General features: G+C 48.3%; 1 protein-coding gene across 1 annotated transcript in view; it reads left to right on the top strand.

Moving 5' to 3' along the window:
• ELAVL1 (ELAV like RNA binding protein 1) overlaps window positions 1–23,406 on the top strand; it is a 36,591-nt gene extending 13,185 nt beyond the window's left edge. Inside the window, 6 exon segments of the mRNA XM_079115219.1 lie at window positions 9,289–9,392; window positions 13,127–13,135; window positions 13,138–13,243; window positions 13,246–13,281; window positions 17,944–18,169; window positions 21,874–23,406. Of these exon segments, the coding sequence (XP_078971345.1) occupies window positions 9,289–9,392; window positions 13,127–13,135; window positions 13,138–13,243; window positions 13,246–13,281; window positions 17,944–18,169; window positions 21,874–22,198 (806 nt within the window). The 3' untranslated portion in view covers window positions 22,199–23,406.
• The last annotated feature ends 375 nt before the right edge of the window (window positions 23,407–23,781 follow it).

Here is a 23,781-nt window from a genome sequence, read left to right as displayed (position 1 = left end):
CTGGATGACCTCTATAGAGCTTGTCTGATGGCTGTCCAGAGAATTAGCTCATCAGATGGAGGCATTGAACCCAGAAGCCTTTTCTCCTTCCAAATCTGAGAGTCTTTGATTTAATAAACACCTTTCTAAAGAGAAACTTTAGATAATATAAAAACTTGAACAGTGTTAGAATGTTCTAGAATACCCTTCTGAATAAGAGTCCTGTCCTGCCAGGCACAGTGGTGCACATCCATAAACCCAGCTACTTGGAAGGCTGAGGCAGTAGGATCACAACTTTGAGGCCAGCCTGGGCAACTTAACGAGACCGTGTCTTAAAATTAAATAAAAAAGAAAGAAAAAAAAACGGCTGGGGATGCATCTCAATGGCATAGCACCCCTAGGTCCAATCCCCAGCACACACACACACACAAAAGAATTCTATCAGAGGGGTTTTAAAAACTCTCCAGTGCCTCAGTACCTCTAAGAAGTCTTGCCTTTCCCCACTTATGTTCTGGTGGAAAGGAATCTTTCCCAGCATTAGAGTCTCATTTGTGAGGGTGACCTGACTTTATCTGACTTCTGTGTCTGTTGGCCTGTTGTTTTTGGAAGAACATGAGCTGTGCAAATAGAAACAACTAGGCTTGGTGAAGTTAGTTCTGAGAGAACTGGTTTTGGGAGCCAGTGAAGGCAGTGGATATGATTTGGAAATTAGTTCAGTTCCGAGGTAAGTTTTATCTTCTTCTTGGGCAGTGGTCAGTGAGTGAGGGGTTGTAGAGAAGTTTTGCATGGCCCTCAGCTCTAGTGAGCATCTTTAGAGTCCACAAATGGAGCTTTCTGTGAGGCTCACTGAACCCTCATTTCTTTCTTTCTTTCTTTCTTTTTTTTTTTTTTTTGGTAATGGGTATTTAACCCAGGGGCACTTAACCACTGAGCCACATCCTTAGCCCTTTTCATACTGTTATTCTGAGACAGGATCTTGCTAAGTTTTAGGGCCTTGCCAAGTTGCTGAGGTTGGCCTGGAATTGTGATCCTCATGTCTCAGCCTCCCAAGCCTCTAGGATGACAGGTATGACCACTGTACCCACTGAGCCTCATTTCTCTCCTTCTGCTTCCAGCATATAGAAACTTCTTCACTAGGTGATCCTGGGGCTAAGGATTTACATTTCGCTACCTCATTGTCCTTTTGTAACACCAGTCTGCTTTATACTGATCAGGACTACAGCTACCCACCATAGCAAGAGAGTCCTTTACATCCAGCCAGATAGTCATGCTGCTGAGTCCAATTCTGGCCTACTCAACTTGTTCCATGGGTGTCTCCAGCCTCCAAAACCACCATTTCAATGTGTTTTCCCTCTGGCATACAACTTCCCCCTCATTGTCAGCTGATGACCTCTTCCTTCTTCATAATGGAACTAACAGCTGTCTCTCTACCTGACCAGATCCCTTCCCTTTCCAGCTTCCCAGGACCATCAAGCTCTCCAAGCACTCACTTTGCCTGGATCCCCCATCAGTGTTCAAGAGTCCTTTCTAAGCCTCCTAACTTCCTCTTGCTCAGGGGTTTTCTGTGTCAGCACTACTGATGTTTAGAACTGGATACTTCTGTCTGGAGCCAGGCTGTGCATTGTAAGGTGTTGAGCAGCATCCCTGGCTCCCACCTGCTTGGAGTTGTGAAAACCAAAATATGTCCCTAGACACTGCTCTGTGTCCTATGGGAGGCAGAATTACCCCTGGGTGAGAGCCACTGCTCTGCATGTTCTTCTCCCATGAATAGACTGTCAAATTCCCAATCTTCACTCCATTTTTTTTTTTTTCTTTTCCCTTCCCCCCACAATTCCTTCTAGAAGTATCCCCTTATTCTGGCTTACTCTGGCTTTTGTGAAACACCCACCCTGGCTGTCTTTCTCTACCCTTGAAGCCATGTGCCTCTCTCGCTCTCTCGCTCTCATTCTCTCACAGCTGTTCCTTTTCCAAGCCTCGAAGTTAGGCAGTCCCCAGGGTTATTTCATAGCCCTCCTTTCAAAGCTGGCACTTGGGGGAGCAGATCATCCCCATGGCTTCAGAATACCCCCAGTTTGCCACTTCTCTCTTGACCAGAAAGCACTCCTGAACTCCATGTCCCTCATCACAGATTGAGTTTATCCTGAAATAATCTTGTCCTGCAAATTAAACCACTTGTTTCCAGTGTCCCTTAGTGGATCACACCACTGTCCACCCACTGGTTATGGTCAGAAATCAGAGGGTAGCCTGTGACCTGTGGCAGTTGTCATCCTGGGTGTTTCTTTAGTCCACCCCTTTGCTGCATCTCCCCAGGCATCATCCTAGTTTAGGACACCATTGCCCTTGCCTGCATTATCACTGTGACCTCCTAAGTAGTCCTGTACCCTCCTTCCAGATCTTCTCTTCACTGCAGCAAAGGGACCTCTTCCCCAACCTGCATGTGACCCTCTCAGTCTCCTCCTCTAAAACCCTTTGGGTCTTGAGTTGAATGTACTTGAGGAGGCCTTTCCTGGCCCTCCCCAGTCTGTGGCAGATGTTCTGCTTGTGAGTTCCCATAGCAACCAGGAAGTCCTGCACCATGGGGTTTCTGCACTGCACTAAGGTTAGAACTTCCTCATCTAGTATATCAATAGTTCCAGGAGGCAGGAGCCTTATTAACTCTGCAGCCCTAGACGTAGGTACTGTGCTGAATGAGTGAATGACTGAGTGAGTGAAGAGTGAAAGGAGCTAGGGATTGGGGAGATTGCAGGCCAGCACAGACATTCATTCATTTAGTGTATTTTTGTTGAAGGTCAGGGACTAAAGGGATGTCCATTGTGCTGGCCTCAAGATTCAGAATGTTTCTGGCCAGCCAGGCATAAGCCCCCTTGATGGGGTTGTGGAGTTTGTTGATGGCTATCCCATTCATAAACACTAGCTGTAGGGTTCCTCCACAATCCAGCTTTGCTGCTCAGTGCCTTCCTGCCCAGTCCTGCCTTGCTCTTGGCTCTGGTGTGTATTCTGCCTGCGTTGGCTCTTTCTGACCCACAAAGAGTAGGAGTCCACCCTCCCACCTCATGGACTGCCTGTCCTACCAGCCACTAGGTTTCCAGCCTAGCACATCCTCTTGACTTCTGACTTGTGACCATGTACCTGGAGCAGGATGAAACCCACCCCTCTGCCCACCCATGGCTCTCCAGACCCCTGGATGTCTGCCCCTTCTTCCCTCTTCTGTTCCCCAACCCCCTGCCCACCCTCTCTCAGGCTGAACTGAGGCTGTCATTCCTCAGTCATGCCCACTCTTGAGCTCTCTGTATTTCCCAAACACTGTTCCCTCTGCGGCAGTGCCCTTCCACACTTGGCCTGTCTGAGTGCTTTTAATCCTTGATGTGTGTTTGTTTCTTACAGAAAAAATTTAAGCATGAGATAAAAAGGAAAGAAGGCATAAATTACCCGTAATCCCACCACTGTTACCTTTTGGGTACATGTCCTTCCAGACTTTTTTGTTATGTAATTATCATAAATAGTCTTGCACTTTTACAGAAGTGGACTGGCACCCCCACAAGCTGGACAGTAAACTTTCTTCTACATCTGAACATTTCCTGTCACCAAACATGCACTATCTCATCACCACAGTGGGTACATAGTCATCTGTTTTCCATTTTTCCATGTTTATAAGTCCCATGAAGATAAATATCCTGGTACAAGTCTTTGCTCACTGGTTATTTCCATAGAAAGCCTTCCTGGAAGTGAAGCAGTCAATGGAAGAGTGTTCCTTCTAAGAACTCTTGGTCCCTGTTTCCAATTTGCCCTCCCTTCTAACTCAGCCCTGCCGTCCCCAGAGCCCAGCAGGATTTCTCTTTGCCAGCCTCTTAAGTGACAGATGACATTTGATCATGGCACTGATTCACATTTCAGGTGAAGTTCATCATTGTTTTCATCTATTTATGGCTGTTGGTATTTCTTCTTTTGTAACATACCCTTCTTTGCCCATTTTCTTTCTTTTGGGGCCCTTAACTGTTTCTTACTATTATTGCTTAATTAATTCACTCCTCCCACCACCCCAAGATCTGGTTTCTGTCTCTCAGCGATGTATTTCCTGGAGCCCCCAGACCTTTAAAAGAGTGAGCTCATGGCACCTGCCATCTCACACTGCAGAGGAGGCCTCACCTCTCTCAGCTGTTCACTGCAGGTCGAGCCAGGGCTCCCATTCCAAGAAGCACCAGGGATTAAAGCATTATGTCTGGCAACATAAGACAAAAGGCCAGAAGTTGTCTCTTCAGTCTTAACCCTTGTCTAAAGAGAGAGAAAAATATGTCTGGAATGCAAGAACACTAGCCAGGTTTGCCTAAGGGATGGCTGACTGGGCAGCATGAACCGAGCTCCATGGAAAGCGGCCTTGTGTTCTCCACTGTACTGTCTCTACACAGGCTGTGTACCCTGACTTCCAGCAGTATCTGGGGTCTTGGAAAGCACAAGTCTGGGACCCCACCTAGACATACTATCATCTGCATTGTAACTTCTTGGAGTTTAATGCTAATGATGTACAAGTCAGAGAACCAGAGCCCAGACTCTTACCTGAAGCCAGAATTGTATTCCTTCAATTCTGGGACGTAAGAGTCAGAGGAGCACTAATCTGTGGGCACATTCAGATCCTAGACCTAGGACTTTTTCAGTCTTTGTCCCTCCCCCCTTGTCTTCCCCTTCTTTCCTTCTCTCATCTCCCTGCTTCATCTTTTCCACCATATCTCCCATCTCAGGGGCCCTGGTTGCCCCCAGCTGTGACTCAGGCAGGCCTCACCACCAAGCCCACAGCAGCCTGTGCAGGAACCATGCCCAGCCTAGCTTAGCCCCCAGTACCCCTGCTGCTCCCCAGACTCAGGTCTCCCTTCCATCTCTCAGAAGGGGGCAGAGCCCTAATAGGCTCTTTGCCTCTAGTGGACAGAAGCATTGGGAAGGTAGCTTAGAACTATAGATTCACACCCCTGCCAACCTGCTGATATCCTGGGTCCTGGGCTGAAGAGGAAATGGGGAGTTGCATCATCACTCCAAACTCCAGATTGCCCTGGTAAAGGCAGCTTACACATACTGTGTGCAAAAAGAATAACTTGCAGGCCACTTCCCTTCCTTTTCTCAAGACCTTCCACCAGATGCCTACTCAGGGTCATGATCTAGGCCAGGGCTCCCTTAACGGCATTGTGGGAAGCCCTGCTCTCTTTGGATACAACCCCAGAAAGCCCAGCCTATTAGGGCCATTGAACTGCCCTCCCTAGAGAACTGCTTCTGGAACTGCCTCCCCTATCATACCTTCTGCAGTCCTCATGGTGATCTATCCTTCTGCTGTCCTCATCCGTGCCTGCTGCCCATGTCCCACATCAAGACTAATTTATGGGCGCTCCACTGGGTTCTGTGTGGGCTTTTGCCCTCAACAGCCACTCCCCGACCATTCTCCCAGACAAGTTTTGCTCAGCCTCACTGGCTGCCTCTCCTTTCGTAGAGTAATCCAGAGTTGTCTCTGAGACTTGGCACTTGTTTTTCTGTCTGGACTGCTCAAGCTCAGCTGTGCTGAAGTCTTGGCTCAAAATCACCTTTGCCAAGGGCCTTCCTGACTGCCCTGGCATGAACCTGTTCTGTCAGCACCTCACAGCACAACAGAGGTTGTCTTTAGGGCTTTGTTCTTGGGGTCTCTGCTCATAACTTCCCAGCCAGGCACAAGGCCTGACACCTCTGCAGGGCTTTATCTTGGGGGATTCTGCTCATTAGTTTCCCAGCTAGGATAGGACCTGACACCATAGTAGGTGCTCAGCTGCTATGTCAGCTCATTGAAGAGGATAAAGAAGAAGCAGGCCAAGGAAGACATGACCATCTGACGATGTGTGATTTCTTTGGGGACATTGGCAGGCTTGGGTGCAACCATAGTCAGGAGGTTCACATGCCTGAGGAACCCAAGAGGAATAGTCAGGAGAAGGAAAACCTGGTGGTGTTTTCATTCCCTCAAGGAGGTGGTGTGCAAAGAGGCGAGCAGTACCTAGTGCTACCAGGAGCTCAGGAAGGCCCACGGGGTGGCACCCCAGAGTCAGCAGTGAACCATCCTGGGGGACCAGCTGGGAGGGGGCCACCAAGCAACAGAAAAGTAAGGAGGCAGGAATGGGGTGAGCAGGGATGAGCAGAGCTAACTGTGGAAGACATAGGAACAGAGCCTGGGACACTAGTCCTTAGTGTGTTCGATTTTCCCTAGAAGCCCATAGACCACCAAGGAACTGGCAGCAAAGGAAACAGGTGGTCTAGGATCATGGGTGGATCAGAACGACAAAGCCCAAAAGCAATGGTGCCTACCAGAGAGAAGCCGAGGTGCTCTGGGGTTTGTGGGCAAATAGGACAAGCTCTGTGGCCTGGGCACAGTGGGAGACCAAAAGAGAGGGGTTAGCGAGCAGGTGCTTGTGAATAAAAATCCAGCCTGATCAGAGTGCTGGTTGGGAGTCCTTACCACAGACTTTCTGCACTTAAGACTCTAGTCTGAGCTGCTTGTAGAGAAGCTGAAGTTCCCAACCTGGTGCCGTTGGTAGTTTCCTGAACTGCTTGTGCTCACTGGCCCCTGACTGCTACAGCAGCTCCTCACTTTGTCCAGGACTATGGCAGGGCTGTGGAACTGAATCTCTCAGACCCATGAAGTCTTTGTTAGAAATATGGGTCTGGAGGGTCAGATTTTGTCCCCCCTCCCCATTTCTTTTCCACAAGTGTTTCAGAAGAAGAGGCGTTCTTTTCTTAAAAAAAAAAAAAAAAAAGTGGCCTGCACAGAATTACAGATAATGCATGTAGCTTGCACACGCTGAAGGAGAAGGAAGAGCTTAACTCACAGGGACTCTTTGGGCATCAGAAGCACATCGGGACTTCCTTTCAGAGGATAGCATGGAAGGGGCTAGGGGAGAACTTGACAGTGTAGATACCTGACAAACCCACTGCCCCACCTAGGTGATTAAGTTCAGCATCAACAGTGATGTCATGTTGACGGCCTGTCCCTTTGACTCAAGGTAGGACATGATGAGAAGAGCACTTCACCCCATGACTTCTTCCCCTAAGCCTGTCACCCTGTCTAACCATGAGAAAAACACCAGACAGGCCCAGAGTAGGGGTATTCTCCAAAATACTGACCAACCCTCTTGCAAGCTGTGAAGGTCATCAAAACTAAGCACAGTCTGAGAAGCCTTCACAGCCCAGAAGATTCTGAGGAGATGCAAAGACTAGATGTAGTGTGGGATCCTGGGTGGAGTCCTGAGAAGGGAAAAAAACCTTAAAGGAGAAACAAAAGACAACCAAGTGTGGACTTTAGGTAATAATAACATACCAGCAGCTCAGAAGGCTGAGGCAGGAGGATCATGAGTTCAAAGCCCAGCTTCAGCAATGACGAGACGCTAAGCAACTCAGTGAGACCCCATCTCTAAAAAAAATACAAAATAGGGCTGGAGATGTGGCTCAGTGATCAAGTGCCCCTGAATTCAATCCCCAGTACCCCAAAAATAATAATAATAATAGCATACCAGTAGTGATTCATTTATTGTAACAAATGTATCATGCTAATATGAGATGTTACTAAAAAGGGAGACTAAGTAGAGGGCATGGGACTTTGGGAACTCTGCATGTATTATCTTTATAATTTTTCTGTAAATCTTAAGTTATCCTAAAAAAATTAAAGTTTATTTGAAAAATGAAGTAGCAATAAAAGAAAGTAGCAAAACTGGATTAGGCTGGGTACAGTAGCAAACGTCTTTAATTCCAGCAACTCTGGAGGCTGAGGTGGGAAGATCAAAGCACAGCCTCAGCAACTTAGCAAAACCCTGTCTCAAAAAGGACTGGGGATGTAGCTCAATGGTGAAGTACTGCTGGATTCAGTCCCCAGTATCCCCCACCCCTGCCAAGACAGCAACAACAACAAAAACCGGGTTAGGCTCTCTGCTGGGTTTATGGTCTTGTCACCAGCAAGGGAAGAGGCCTGGAGATAAGCACTGTCCACATCCTCCCAGTTCATGCAGGCACTTGTGATACCAGTCAGCACCCACTTCATCACTTCATCTGTTCTGGGTACCAGCGACACAGCAGTCTTACGACAAAAGCCTGGAGCCACCAGAGGTAGAGATCCTCAGATTTTCACAGCGGGTGAGTGCTAGGTTTGTGGTCTTGAGAGAGGTTCTGTTTGAAGCCAACTGAGCCTCTGTAAGGATCTCTGCCTCTGCATGGCTCAGGCCTTTGTCACAGGGGACTGCTGTGTCTCTGAAACAGAATGAAGTGGGTGCTGACTGGTGTCACAGGTCCTGGCATGAGCTGGGTGGGAGTATGCGGATTGTGCTCACCTCTGGGCCTCCTCCCATTTCTCCTTCAGTGAAAGGGTTTGATTGACATGCACCGAGACTCCTTTCTAACTTACCCCAGCAGCTTGTCTCTCTGGGCTTTCCTCCTACCATTCTGTGTCTTTCTTGAGTGTCCAACCAGTGATTGTTCCTGCTTGTCATGAGTGTTTCACAAAGAGAGGCTGGGGACACTCTACCTGTCACCTTGATTTTCTTTGATGGAGGAACTCAGGTTTTTACATTCTTAAGACTCCCCTAAACTTGAGCTGATGGTGGTGTTACAGTGGACCAACAGTGATGCATACCTTTAATCCCAGCGAGTCAGAAGACTGAGGCAGGAAGATTAGAAGTTTGAGGCCAGCCTTGCAACTTAGCAAGGCTCTAAGCAACTTTGCAAAACCCTGTTTTGCTGCTGGGAGAAGCCCTGGAAACTGGCTGGGCCTGGGAATTCTCTCAGCTCTAGCTTCTTGGGTCTTTCCTTTTCTGTCTTGCTTCTCCCACTGGGTCCAGTTGGCCTTACTTTTGGTAAGGTAAATGGAACAGGCACTAGGTGGTGCCAGAATTAAGCAAGGCTTTCCATTCTGGGGAATGAGGTGAGAGTGAATCAACGGGAACACAGAACATTATCCATCGGGTTCTGCCTTCTAGCCTGTCCCTCTGTGGTTGTCTTTGTCCTCGCCCATCCCAGTCATCCCAGCTGACACCCATGGAACTGTTGTCAGCATTCTGTAGCATGCTATTACTGTTTAAATAACTTTTTTTAAATTATGAAAATTATCTGTGTTCATTACAAAAATGTACCGGTTGCCACCATCTATAATCCAGATCCCCAGATGCAACTCTTAACATTTTGGTGTGTCACCAGAGTCTTCTCTTTTCTGACCTTACCTTTGACCCTAGTTGAAAAGTTCCATTGGCTGTCCTTATGACTCTCACCTGCCCACTTGCTGGCAGCTGGTTTATTGGTGTCCTTGTGTGTTCTCCACAGGGCACAGCTTGGGCTATGGCTTTGTGAACTACGTGACTGCCAAGGATGCAGAAAGAGCAATCAACACGCTGAATGGCCTGAGGCTCCAGTCAAAAACCATCAAGGTAAATAGATTTGATCACACCTCATCCATTTCTGCCCTGCCTGAGTCCTGGCCTGGCCTCTCTCTCACTATCTCACGGACCATTAGCATGACTACTCCTCCAAGACCTCGTGCTTTCAGGAAATCTGAGGGTCTGTCAGATGTGCACCCTGATTGTCCCAGGCTTTATAACAAGTGGCTTGTGGCCTCCTGAGCCCCACCAATAAAGGATCCCATGAAGGGATCAGACCAGCCCAGGGTGTCTCCAGGGGATGTTGGCTCACAAACAGCTTCCTTGTAGACCTCTCTCACTTGTCTCTTAGGCCTACCTGGCCATCTTCCCATCCCCATGTGGCTCCCATCCTGCAGGTATGTGACCAGCTCTGCCCTCGTGCCATAGGCTTTTGTCTTGTGGCAGCACTAGCACGGTCCCCCCTGCTAAGCACTCCCTTCCTGCTTCATCATGGCCCATTACCACCTTTCTCTCACCAGTTTGTTCAACATCTCATTGAGTACTTGTTTATTGAGCACCCACTGTCCAGGAAGTGACCAAAACAGATTCAGTGTCCTTATGGAGCCAGACACCAGGGTCATAAGGATTATAGACAGTAAACAAAATAGAAAAGCCACATGTGGCAGTGGCAGTCGTTGTGGGAGGGCTTCATTTGTGATTTCAGGTGATGAGGAAGCCAGCTGTGCAGCACCTTGCAGACAAGGCCTTAGGCAGGGCTGTGGGCCCTGTTGGGATAGTTAGTACCTCCCAGTCACATAGGCCAGATTCCTTTGCCTCCTTCTGAACCTGCTGCCCCTTGCCATTCCCTCCATTTTGTTGGTGATTCTCTCATCCTGGAACCCTACCTCCTCCTCAACCCTGAGTGTCTGCTTGCCAGATTCTCTGATCGTGGCAATATCTGCTGCTTGGGACCAGCCTTTTCCTTCTCCCAACCTTTGCTCCTTTGTCTGCTGGCCCTTCCCTGAGCCTCCTCCCTGTGACCTGATTTCCTGCAGCAGCTGGGCAACCACAGGACTACTGCATGTCAGGTTGAACCTTCACAAGGTGCCCATAAACCTGGCTCATTGACCATCTCATTCTTAAGACACACACCTGCTGGAGCCATTTCTCTTGCTCTGAAGCTGTTGAGAATGAGTGTCCTGTATGATATTGTCCTTTTCATCCCACCCCATAATAAGGTGCTCTCTCCAGTTCACATTGGAGGCCTAGAGGGTTCTCTTGAGACCTTCTTCATGGCATGGTTCTTTGGCTTATATAATAATCAGAACCACCTGGAAGTTATAAAATACAGGTACCCAGGACTGCTGTTGGTTTGCCCATTCTGTGTAGTGACCCTGGGAACCTTATTTTTGTCAGCCTATCAGGGAAGCACACTGACCTGGCTGAAGCAGTGCCGTTTCAGCCTGGTGGATGGACTTCTGCCCCTGCCCTTTAACTGTTCTATGATCTTGGTTAACTCAGTGGCCAACCTTCGTAGAGCTGTTCACTCATGCAGGCCCTGTGCCACATGGACAAGAGGGATGCTGTGAGCTCCCCAGCTCAAGAGCGCAGCTTGCTAGGGCAGCTTTAACAGACTGCCCCAGACCAGGCAGCTCATAGCTCTGGAGTCTGGAGTCTGAGGTTGAGGTATCAGCAGAACTGGTTCCTTCCAAAGGCACTGGAGAAAGGTCTGTCCTGGGCACCAACTTCTGGTGATTGCTGGCAATCCTTGGTATTCCTTGGCTTGTAGAAGCATCTCCTCACTCTGCCTTTATTGTCACCTGACATACTCCCTGTGTGTGCCTGTGCCTGAATTTCCTGTTTGTATAAGGACACCAGGGCCCACCCTTCTCCCGTGTGACCTCATCTTAACTATGTAGATCTGCAAGTACCTTATCTCCAAATCAGTTCACATTCTGGGACCCTGGGGAGTTAATTCTTTAAACATATGAATTGGAATTGGGGCATGGGGTACACAGTTCAACCCCTTACAGAAGATTTCCTGAGAGCAGAACAGGAAAGGACCAGTTGAGGCAATAAGTGTTACCAGGAGCTTCGGACAGAGGGTTCCTGGCCAAAGGTCGCCATGGAGCATCACCCCAAGGAGCCCACAGGGTTCATGCATACCCACTGGGTACCAGCTGCTCTGGTACATCCATACTCTGAACTTGGAAGAGAGAGGAAGTAGTTATCACAGTCCTTGAAGATATGTGTTTGTCCTAGAAAGTGGAATGGAAGTTTTTTCCAACATTTGGGCTCCAAAAAGGCCTTTCTCCTCTGGGGCTTTCTCTAGAGCATGGTAGTAGTAGTTAGTCCCTGCCTGAGCTCTGCTCCACTGATGCCAAGAAGGGTTATAGGTTCGGGAAATGCCTGTTCCTGCTGCAAGTCCTTGATAGCTAAGGAATGGTCCCAAGCGTAGCCCAGGCTAGACAGGTCTACAAAGGGCTAGTGCCCAGCGTGGGAGGTGTAGATGGCAGCTTCTTGCTAGTCTAGGCTGATCTTGGGAAAGTGCAGAACAGCTGAAGTCCCTGAGTATGAGGGAGGCGCCTTCCTCCTTCATCCATCCTACCCAAAGTACGAGTGCCTTTCACTAAGACTTTTGGTAAGTTGGGGGTAATTGCAATAGCAAGAGAAGGGTGTTCTTCAGGACTGGCTGACAGTCCATCTGGATACTTGCAGCCTCTATTGGAGAGGGATGCTGGGGAGCTGGGGCCAAGGTGAGACAGTGCTGTGTGTGCACCACCCCAACCCAAATCACAGGTGGCCAAGTAATCCCCCCAGAGCTCTTTTCTCAACAGGCTGAACCAAGGTGTTTTGGGTCTGGGAGCAGACAGGAAAAGTTTTACAGGAAATGTCCAGCATGTGTACCCTCTGCTCACTCAAGAACCCTCAGCTGCCTGAGGGGAAACCCAGTGCCCTTAGTATCCTTTCTGTCCATTGTCATCTCAGGAGCTCTTCTGTTCCTTGTAATATGGTCTCAGTGGTTCTGTGCCCCTCAGAATGTTTTTTCTCCTGCATGGTTCCAAGCCTCCACCCCTTCTAAAGCACACGCTCCCTGCTTCCTCCTCACCACCCAGCCTTCTTACTTCTTACTATCCTGCCAATTGCTCCTTCTCTTCGGGGGTGGCCTTGGTCCCATTCCCTGCCCCTGTCCAGGGAGTACATTCAAAGTACAGAGCATTTCTGTTCTGCGCTGTGGAGTCCACAAAGCCACCAGCCTTGGCCTGGGAAAGCACTGAACACCTTTTCCAGCTGTCCCCTGCCCCCCTCCAGCACAGGCATCTAATACTGAACTCATGGGCCCCTTCTGGTATTCAGTGACATGCTTGATTGTTGGCAGGGGTAACACAAGGGGCTTCCAGTTCTCTTGCCTGCCACACCATAGGCTCTTTGCAGGCAGAGACCAGGACCTGTCCTTAGCACTGGTTCACTGGGCAGCACATTGAAGTGGGCATAAGGCCATGGTGGGAGAATAGGCAGCCAGTTTTAGAGCCCAGCCCTGCCACCCAGTGGGTGGGGCCCCTTAATCTCTCAACTTTGTGAAATATGAATGATGTTCACCTTGTTGGGGTTGGTGAGTGCCGGGTGTCTCAGCTCACTGCCTGGCCCATGGTAGGCTGCCTGCACATGACACTGTGGGTGGCAAGCGTTTGGGATGAGAAAGTGTCCTGTGCGCTGTTCCTTAACCCCAGATTTTAGCACCCTCCCTCAGTGCCTCAGCTATATACCTACCCTAATCCTAGGAAGCTGTTTTTGTTTTGAAGGTGTCCATAATGCTCGCCCAAGCTCAGAGGTCATCAAAGATGCCAACTTGTACATCAGTGGGCTCCCAAGGACCATGACCCAGAAGGACGTGGAGGACATGTTCTCTCGGTTCGGGCGATCATCAACTCCCGGGTCCTTGTGGATCAGACCACAGGTATGGCAGGCAGCCTGGGACGGATGACCAGGGCTTTCCTCCAAGTCGGGGCCACGTTTTCTGGGGAAGATATATTACTTATTGGTTGTTAGATATCAGTTATTCTATCAAGGGCAGAATTGAAACAAGAAAATAGTGACTTTGGTTTGAGACTGAGGAAGTAAGATGGCATTTAAGGGCCCCAGCATTATGCCAGTGTTTTCTGGTGTAAACCACTAAGTAAATCCTGGCACCTTTTCTTAGCATCCAAAGTCAGGCCTGCGAATGAGGTAGAAAGATTGCTCCTGGGCTGGGGATATAGTTCAGTTGGTAGAGTGCTTGCCTCTCAAGCACAAGAACCTGGGTTTAATCCCTAGCACCACAAAAAAAAAAAAAAAAAAAAAAAAAAAATACTGCTGCTACTGCATCCTGTCCTAATGCAGGGCAGATGGTGTGACATGGTTGGCTGATTCAGAGGCCCTTTCTCAGGCTCCCGATTGGGTTGCCTCACTCCAAGGAGTACATATGAAGCACAGAGTACAAGGGCAGTGAGTTCCTCGCTGGCAGTCCTAGCCACTTGGTGGTCCTTGCTAGGCCATTTCATCACAGGTCTTGGGCCTCTGAGCTGTATGTGAAGCCATCAGGCACAGAGAAGCTTAGAACTTGCACACAGATGCCCATGGCAGTTCCATCCTGACTGTCCACCTGACTGCCTGCCCCACTGGTTTAAGGATGGGCACCAGGATGTTCTCTGCCAGGCCCCATATGTGGCCCCATCTGTGGGACAAGGACCCAGGCCACTCCTGCTGTAGACTTCCTCCGCTCTCTTCCCAGCAGGAATGGGACTTGCTGACAGACCACAAAGGAAGATTCTCTGCTCATAGGGCTCAGCAAAGCCTGCTGAGTCATCCCTGGTTGAGTTTTACATTCTTCCTGCAGACTGTGCCCACCACCGCTTGGCTGTGGTGTTCAGGTACACTGGGTAGGTGGGCTCCAGAAATCCCAGCTCTTAGGCAACCTCCCTCTTGAGACACCACAGTGCCCTCTGAGGCTGAACAGGGCAGACCCATGAGAGCCTTGCTCTTCTGTAGTGTGCAAGCAGGGCCTTCCTGCCTGTGACAGTTGGTGCTGGAAGTTCACATGCTGAGCCACATCCTCTGAAATTTTTGCTGTGGGGCAGGTGCCCGTTGTCAGCTAATCCCCGCGTCTCCTGCCTAGAGGTTGCAGTTTCTGCCTGGTGAGCTGCTGGACTATAATCCTGGCTGGGCTGTCAAACCGAGGTTTGCTTTGGGACTTCCTTTCATTGCACCCTTGCCCTGGAGTGGATGGGGACAACTCTTTACTTGGTGGGATCCCTGGCCTGTACCAGAAGAGTTTCCTGAGGTCCCTGAAATCCCCCTTACTTAACTTTCAAGTGCCAGTTAAGAGAGGATCTAGTTAGCTGGCCAGTGTGCACAGGGTTAGTCCTACCCCGCCCCACATCATAGCATATAAGTGGGGCAACCAGTTGGCACACAGGCTGCTCTGATGTGGTGTGTCATTGTCCAGCTGTGGTTCAGCACTACTTCTTTTAATGAAGCAGACTCTCTCTCAAGTGGAGCACTCCGCCACTGAGAATACACTCCCAACCACCTGGCTTTCTCAGGGGCTCCCCTCAACATCTCGAGCACACATACCCAGCAATACCAGAAGTGGCACTGCAGACAGCTTCCTCATCTGTGCCTTTTTCCCCTCTGCAAGGGAATTGTCTCCCAGGGTATTCACAGTACCTCAGTATTGTCCCCCACAGTTGGCTGTGAACCTCAAGGTGGTGCATAGGACCCTTGCTTTCTCCCGTGGACTTCATTGCCATACTTAGCCAGTTTAGCAAAGGGAACTAGTACTTCCCCCTATACTTTTTCAGGCAAGGAAGGTATCCCAGATATCTCCCACTTCACAGCCCCTCCCCCAGGACTGTGAACCTCAAGGAGGCTGCTGCCCAGTGCTACTTGCACTGAGGACAGAGCCTGCTCTTGCTGAGTCCTTTTAAGGCCCAAGCGGGAGGGGAGAGGAGGGTGTAGCAGGTGAGTTTGTGTTGAGTTCACCTTCAGATGACATGCTTTTGGAGAAAGAAACTGGGACATTCTCTTAGTAATCTTCACATCCTAGCTGGGCACAGTGACCCACACTGGTAGTCCCAGGGGCTCAGGAGGCTGAAGCAGGAGGATCTCAAGTTCAAGGTAACTTAGCAAGGCCCTAAGCAACTTAGTGAGACCATGTCTCAAAATAAAAAGGGCTGGGGATGTGGCTCAGTGGTTAAGTGCTTCTGGGTTCAATCCCTGGTACCAAAAGAAAAGAATCTTTACATCCTGAGCCAATTTTATTTCTTTCTTTGCTTCTTTATCCAAAATTAATTGTGAACTTTATTAGTTCAATTATCTGAAGATTGTGCCATTTCTAGGTCTCTGCTCTTTATCCTAAAAACACAAGAAAAAATAAAAATGCAGAGCCATCCTCAAAATCTACCCTTGCTGGATGCAGTGATGCATGCCTGTAATCCCAGCTACTTGGAAGGGTGAGGCAGGACCATTGTCATTGGAGGCCAGCCTGGGCAGTTTAACCAGACCTGGTCTCAAAATGAAGGGCTGGGGTTGTAATTCAGTAGTCAAGCATCCCTGGGTTCAACCCCCAGGACTGAAGAAAAAAAGTATCTATACCTTCATCGAATAATTTAATGAATTTTTGTTCCCCTACGTGAAGTACTATTCTCTTTTTCAGGTTTTCTTTGTTTGCTCTGGGCAGTTTTCATTCGAAAGCCATTGTACAAAACCTGAAGGCATCTCTGTTTAAGAACTAGCCAGCTACGGCTTTCCATCATATTTGCCTAAAGTTAGATTTGTCTGTAGGTCTCCAGGACTGAATAAACTCTTGTTTATACTGCATAAGGGTAAATAAAAACAGTTGCTGCCAAGTGTGTTGTTTTTAGGGACTCCTTCTGACCTGAAGTTTGAAAATGAGCTCAGGACCTAGAATTTTCCTGGCATACAGGCCTATTGCTAGGTCTGACCTTACTAAGACAGTGAGTGCCTCTGGGTGTGTGGATTTTTAGTGCATGTTTAAAGATTTATGGTGCCGAGCCTGGGGCAGCTTTGAGGCCACTGTGCAGGGGAGCTTTGGCCCAGGATCAGGGGGAGAGTCCCATTTGGAGAGTTGGGGTGTCTGTGGTACCCCACAGTTGTAAAGAAAGAGCCCTTGGCCTGTGGATCCCTGTCAGTGTGCTCACATGGGGCTCAGTGTCGCAATTGTGAGGGCAATTGACCTTCCTGGATCCCACAAGAAGGGTGCCAAGAGTTGGGGAGCAAACTTGGGGTGGGTTGGTAGTATGCTTTTTCAGCAGATCACCTAAGGCCCCAGTCTGTCCTCCTCTGGTCATTGTCATTCACCATGTGCTGAAAGGAAGAAACCACATCTTAGCCTTTGGTGGTCTTAGGAATGAGGGTGCTTAGCTAAGTTGGGGCAGCCTCTCCCACCAGGCTACACCCATGATTTCAACCTGTAGATGTCACTCAAGCCCTACATCCGTCACTTCTCCCCACAGTGTGGTCTTGACCTTGACCTCGACCTCATTATTCTCCCCAGAAGGAGCCAGTGGACTGCTGGCTTCTCCTTTCAGCACATCCAGACTCACTCCATTCCTCAAGTCCTTCAGAGGATGGGATCTACTTGTTTTTTCCTCCCCAGGGCTGTAGAGTATGGGTGGGCAAGGGTAAAGGATGACTGAGCTCTCCTCCGCACCCAACTGACTTGGCATCTCATACCGCAGCTAGGTAGATGCTGTTTCAGCAGTCAGGCCTCATGTCTCAGGCTGCTTTGTTGAGGGACTGTGTTCCAGCCTAGGACCTGCCTTCAGATAGCTGGAGACCCTTCCCACTCAAAGGGGGCCCCAGTGGTGACTCCTGACCCAGTGGGTGGGCTCTGCTCTGTTGTATATGCATGGGAAGTATTCTGCCAAGAGGACAAGTGGCCCCATCTGCTTCTTGGAGGTCCCAGAGCCTGAGAGAGAGTTTGCAAGGGGTAAGATGACTGGGAAGAAAGAGCTGGCGAGAGGGTTGGTTCCAGGACCCCACGCCTTCCTGGGGTGAAGGAGAAGGTGTGCAGGCTGAACCAGACACCAAGCAACTGATAGTGCCTTCAGGGCAAGTTGGGAAGAAACATACCCACACACTCCCTTAGCTTGTTGCTCACAGCAGACCCATGAGGACAGAGACCCAGAGCCAGGCAGGAGTTCTCATACCTGCCCCTGCCCCTCGCCACGCCTGGCTGCCCCCGCTTCTTCACATGTCTGTGCACCCACACTGGTGGGCACTTGGCAGCTCAATAGTGACAGTGGATGTCGTATCTCTTCTGATGTTGCTTTTTTTAAAAAGTAGGTTCAGGTGTCTGTTTGGGATGTCTGTCACCAAAATATCTTTTGGCAACAAGACTGTGGAGTCCTTCTTCAATTTGGAAGTCTGAAACCTTTTATTAGTCATTGTTTATTTTATTTAATCCATTTATTTGCTTTTGTGTTTAGGTTTAATTTTTATTTCATTAACCAGACGTCCAGTTTAAACCACAGTAGACTGACTTGACTTTTGCTTTTCAGTTTTAAAAGTCCTTGCATTTTTTTCCCCCTAACTCCATTTTTGTTGGTTTGTTAAAAAGGTTTGTCCAGAGGGGTTGCGTTTATCCGGTTTGACAAACGGTCGGAAGCAGAAGAGGCAATTACCAGTTTCAATGGTCATAAACCCCCAGGTTCCTCCGAGCCCATCACAGTGAAGTTTGCAGCCAATCCCAACCAGAACAAAAACGTGGCGCTCCTCTCGCAGCTGTACCACTCGCCTGCGAGGCGGTTCGGAGGCCCTGTGCATCACCAGGCGCAAAGGTTCAGGTGGGTCTGGAAGTTGGCGCTCTGGCTCTCTGTTCTGGGCCAGCTACACTCTTTCAAACTGCACATAGCCCTGCTGGGTGGGTGACCCTACAAGCTGGGAGATGCTGGAATGCTAGGCTGATCCTAGTAGACAGTTGCACCTGAGGATCATTTTCTAGCTGTGCCCCATCTTCATCAAAAATGTAGGACCATCTATACAGCTGGGTGTGGTGGCACACACCTATAATCTCAGCTGCTCAGGAGGCTGAGGCAGGAGGATCACAAGTTCAAAGCCAGCCTGGATAGCTTAGCGAGACCCTGTCTCAAAATAAAAAATAAAAAAGGCTGGAGTCTAGCTCATGTTAAAGTGCTTTTAGGTTCAATCACTACCACTGCTCCCCATCAAAAAAAATCTGTACAAAATCCATTAAGCCATTTATTTACAGTTGCCCCTTGGTATCCATAGGGGATTGGTTCTAGGGCAAATACCCTCAGATACCAAAACCCAAGAAGCTTACTATATAAATGGTATAGCATTTGCATAGAATCTATGTACATCCTTCTGTATACTTCAGATCGTCTTCAGATGACTTATGATACTTGATATGATATAAATGTACTTAAATAATTGTTGTACTGTACTGTATTGTTTAGGGAACCTAGGACAAGAAACAAGTCTGTGTGTTCAGTACAGATCAATGTTTTCTTGATCTGACATTTCCGATCTACAGCTGCTTGCATCTGTAAATACAGAGGGCTGACCATATTTCCTATGGGGCATTGCCTTTTGCTGGAATTGAAAGTATGGCACCAGCCCCTGGGAGGGCAAGTAGCTAGTGCTCCAGTGCGGTTTCCAGTAACACGTGAATGGAGCCATGAGTTTAAAAGATTCTTCTGTATCTGTGGGACAAAAAATAACCCTCGAGGTGTTCTCAGATGAGAACCATTCTTGGTTCAGAGTTAGTTTTGGAGGTTTGTTTTGTTCTGCTGTGCTGGGGATGGATCCCAGGGTCATGAGCTTGCTAGGCTATACCACTGAGCCACACCTCCAACCCCATCCAGAGTTTTTAAACTGGTTTCAGATGTTCTGTGGCCCTAAGGCAAAATTTCCCATGCATCTACCTTGTTTTCAAATTGGAGAGCCTAATTTAAGGGCCACTGCTTTGTTTGTTTATTTGTTTTTTTGTCAGAAAGTCAAGAAGTGGCACAGGGCTTCTCTTGGGTGTGGTAGGTTTTCTTGGTGATTTTGCAGATTTCTCACTATTGTGGCAGGCAGTGAGGTTGGGTAGACCCTGCTCACTTGCACACATGCCACCTTCAGAGGTGTCATTTTCACAGTGGAGTTATAGCATTCCCACCCTGGCTCCGTCTGAAACTGGTCTGTCTCAGCCTCCTGGTTCACAGACAAGGACTGGGAAAGTGTCTTTGGACAGAAGCTAAGTTTTAAAATTGGACTCTTAGCAGTCCGTAGCACAAGCGGTGATGCTTCTAAAAATGTGGAGTGTGTGGCCAGTAGTGTCAGGAGCTCTGCAGCATCTGGAGAACGAGGGAAGGCTAGAGGAGGAAAAGGGGACTTGGGTCACAGTCAGAAGAATTGGAAAAGAGAGGAAACTGGGAGACAGCATCGCTGATCCAGCAGGAGCGTGATGGAACAGTCAGAGATGTGATGGCTGGAGAGGAGAGGAAGGGGCAAGCAGGGGAGTAGGGAGTGGAGGAGGAAGAGCTGCACCACAGAAGGCAGACTGAGATAAGGGAGGAAGAAAACCCCACAAGAGCAAGGGATTGGAGTTAGGTCCAGGGGCATCCAGAAAAGCCCCAAGATCAAGTCAGGATCAGATCTCCTATCCCCTCAGAGACAAGAATGGGGAGGGGAGACAGTCACACCTGTCAGGGTCAAAGAAACCAGCTCTCATCAGCAGGAGAAAGACCAGCCAACAAAGATAGTTTATCAGAATGAGAGTCATTTGAATTAAAGATGGTAAAGTAGAACGTCAGATTATTTTCAGTATAAAGTGGTTCCTCAGTATCCATGGGGTTTGATTCCAGGGCAACCCTTAGATGTTAAGTCCCTTATACAAAATAGCAAAGTATTTGTGTAGAACCTCTGTACATCCCCCTGTGCTTCATTCAGATCCTCTCTCGATGGCTTAGAATACCTCATATCATGTAAACGCTATATAACAATTGTACTGTCTGTCTGGTTAGGGCATGATGTGCAGGAAGGTCTGCACAAGGGCAGGGCAGACGCCATTGTTTCCATCTACCTATCTCCTTCACTCGCTGTCGGTTGGATCACAGGTGGAGAACCCATGGATAGGGAGGGTGGATGGTAATAATTGTGTGAAAATGCAGGGGACTCTCATGACTCAGGACTGTACAGTTGGCACCTCTTTCCAATTCTCATTCAAAACCCACTTGGCTTAGTGTCCCACAGACACCTGGGTGCCTTTTCTGACCTTGCATCAGTCACACTGTGGTCTCACTGTGGTCCCAGACAGCCTCAGGACTAACAGAAGGCCATCAGAGACATTTATTCAACTCAGATATCCTAGTGTGGGCTGTTTAACTTACTTTCTTTCTTCTTCTATTGAAAATAATCCTTGGGCTAGTGAGCTACACCTCCAGGGCCAGTCACTCTTCTTTTGTGTCTCTCAAGAGGGTGACTGTTAAATAGTGCCTGAGGCACCCTGCCTTTCCTCCAGTGGGGCCTGCAGGGAGCAGGCTTGGGTTGCTGGGGCCCATGCTGGAAACCCAGTGTTATTTCGGAGCAGGCGAGACTTCTCAAGTTGTGCTGTTAGCTTCACAGATGCTGTATTATACCTGACTGTTCTTAAATTGGCCCTAAGTCCATCACTTTTTAAATTTTAGATGAGAGGGCAGCACAGCTACACTAACAGTTTTATTATCTATCTTAATCCTTAATGCAGTGTCCACATGTTTTCAAGCTTATTTTTTATTAAAAGTGTTGCTAGGGAAAGGGTTCCACGTATTGGTCAAGTCAGGTGACACGCCCGTCCTGGTTCCACCCTTGACTCTTGAGATCACAGCCTTTGGTTGTTCGGCTGGTTCTTGGGGGGTGAGTGAAGCCAGCCTAGAGCTTTGTGTAGGAAGTTCTTGTGTCCTGCAAGTGGCCTCTCACAGGGTTGTGCTCTAACCAGAGACTGCTGGGCCATGACCCTTGGGAGAGAAGTGTCCTGATGAGGGGAGTGTGCAAAGGTGGAAAACTCCTCAGATTCACATACACGTGTATGCAAATAGCACAAAGGAATTCCCCCAGTGGGATGGGCAATGTCAGGCTCCTACAGAGAGCTTTCACTTTCATAGGAGGATGTGGAAGAGGCGCCCATAACTTAAAATTCAGGAATAGCTAAACAGGCCCCCTCAACACACACACAGGGAGGAGTGGAAGGCGCTGCTGCTGGAGGTCACTGACTGGGCTCCACAGTTGATGCCCCGCAGAGCAGAGATTCCACACTTCCACTGAGGCACTGAGTTCTTCTTGGTTTGATTTAAGGGGGGTGGGGGGAGTCATTTTTAACACACACAGTGCCCCAGCCTTGAGCATCTCGAGCTTGGAGGAACCCAGCTGCGTAGAATAGGAAGGGGCCTAGTGCTCCAGAGCGCCTGAGCTCTCTGTCCCTATCCTGGTCGCCCCCCCACCCTCCTGCGTTCTCGCGCTGGCCTGCATTGACCTTGACCTGAACGTTGTGCTCTCTGTTTGCTAGGTTCTCCCCTATGGGTGTAGATCACATGAGTGGGCTTTCTGGTGTCAATGTCCCAGGAAACGCTTCTTCGGGCTGGTGCATCTTCATCTACAACCTTGGGCAAGACGCTGATGAGGGGATCCTCTGGCAGATGTTTGGCCCCTTTGGCGCAGTCACCAATGTGAAAGTGATTCGTGATTTCAACACCAACAAGTGCAAAGGGTTTGGTTTTGTGACCATGACAAACTATGAAGAAGCTGCAATGGCCATAGCAAGTCTGAATGGCTACCGCCTGGGGGACAAAATCTTACAGGTTTCCTTCAAAACCAACAAGTCCCACAAATAACTCGCTCATGCTTTTTTTGTACGGAATAGATAATTAAGAGTGAAGAAGTTGAAACTTTTTTGTTAGTGTACAACTCATTTTGCGCCAATTTTCACCAAGTGTTTGTCTTAGTCTAAATGAGAAGTGAAAAGGTTTTTATACTCTGGGATGCAACCGACATGTTCAAATGTTTGAAATCCCACAATGTTAGACCAATTTTAAGTTTCTTAAGTTATTTCCTTTAAAATATATATTAAACAGAAACCTAAGTAGACTGCGTTGACTAACCAGTCCCTCTGGATGGTGGTGAAACTGAAGCATGCTTTACTTCTAAGACTGTCTAACACTCGTTTCATTTGATGTCTCCACAAACTGGATTAAAAAACATGATCTTTTAGTTTTAGTTTTTAATCTAAAGATGTTAGACAGATGCCGAGTGTGCGTTTTCTCAACTGCTTCAACATTTTAAGCAATGTATGCTTTGGTTGACAGGAAATTGCTTTCCCAAGCAGGTCCCTCTGCCACCTCCTGCTCACTCAGTTTTGGGCTCTGCCAAGTGGTCCTGGGAGTGGCAGTGGGCCAGTCCAACGTGGGCCACCACCAGGGAGGGGAGGGTCCCACATGTCAGGCCAGGCTGGGCCCTCCAGAGAAGGACACAAAGGTGTTTCATAAGCCCGGGCACCAATGGGAATGGACCAAAGAGTTTCAGGGAAACTCCAGTATATTCCAGAGTCAGACCTGAGCTCCAGGCACGCCTGAAAATGTGTCGCTGCTCTGACATCCCGAATTTCTGTCCACACATTGCATGCACAGTGCCCCACACATCAGATACTATTGTTCACAACGATTTCTCCAGTTTCCAAGAGCATTTAACATAGCTTGAATACATAAGATAGCTCTATTTTTTAATGACACATAAACATTTGAGCATTGTATTTCTCGCATCCCTCCTTGTGAGTGCTAGACTTTTTTCTATCTTAGTCAAATTTTGTTTTGAAATTTTGCTTTCATATGGACACTCAGCAGAAAAGTACTTACTTCTTGCCAGTTATCTATTAACAAAAACCTTTGATTTGTAGTTTTAAAGATTAACCCTCAAAATTCTCTTCATAACTGCCTTGACATTTTGGGTTGTTCTGTTCTGTTAATTTTCTTTTGCTTTTTTGTGTTTTTTGTTTGTTTTTACTTTTGCATTTAAGACCATTAAATTTGATTTTGTTTTGCTCGAATTTTGTTTTGTTTTTTGTTTTACCTTTTCTTTCTTTTTGGCTAGGGAAGGCACAGACAGCCCAGCATGCAGGGAGGAGTCATAAGATCTTAAGAAACAAACACTTGCCTCAAAGAGAAAGAATTTCTGAATCCAAGACTCAGGAACGGGTAGTCATGGATTGGTGGTTCTTAATCCGGAATCCAGTAGGAAGGGTCCGAGGGAAGGCCTGTGGAGTAAACAAGGCCTGCTCCCCGCAGCTCCTCAGGAATGTGGTCTGATTTTATAAGTAACTAGTGTGTGGAGAGAATCCAAACCAGGATAACTCAGTATCCACAGCTTTTAACCTTGACATGAGTCTGAAACATGTAATGACAGGCTGGTTTTTAGTTCTTTG

This window comes from Sciurus vulgaris, assembly GCF_902686455.1.
Source record: "Sciurus vulgaris genome assembly, chromosome: 16".
In the NCBI taxonomy this organism is placed as follows: Eukaryota; Metazoa; Chordata; class Mammalia; order Rodentia; family Sciuridae; genus Sciurus; species Sciurus vulgaris.
This window is presented reverse-complemented; position numbering and strand designations above follow the sequence as displayed.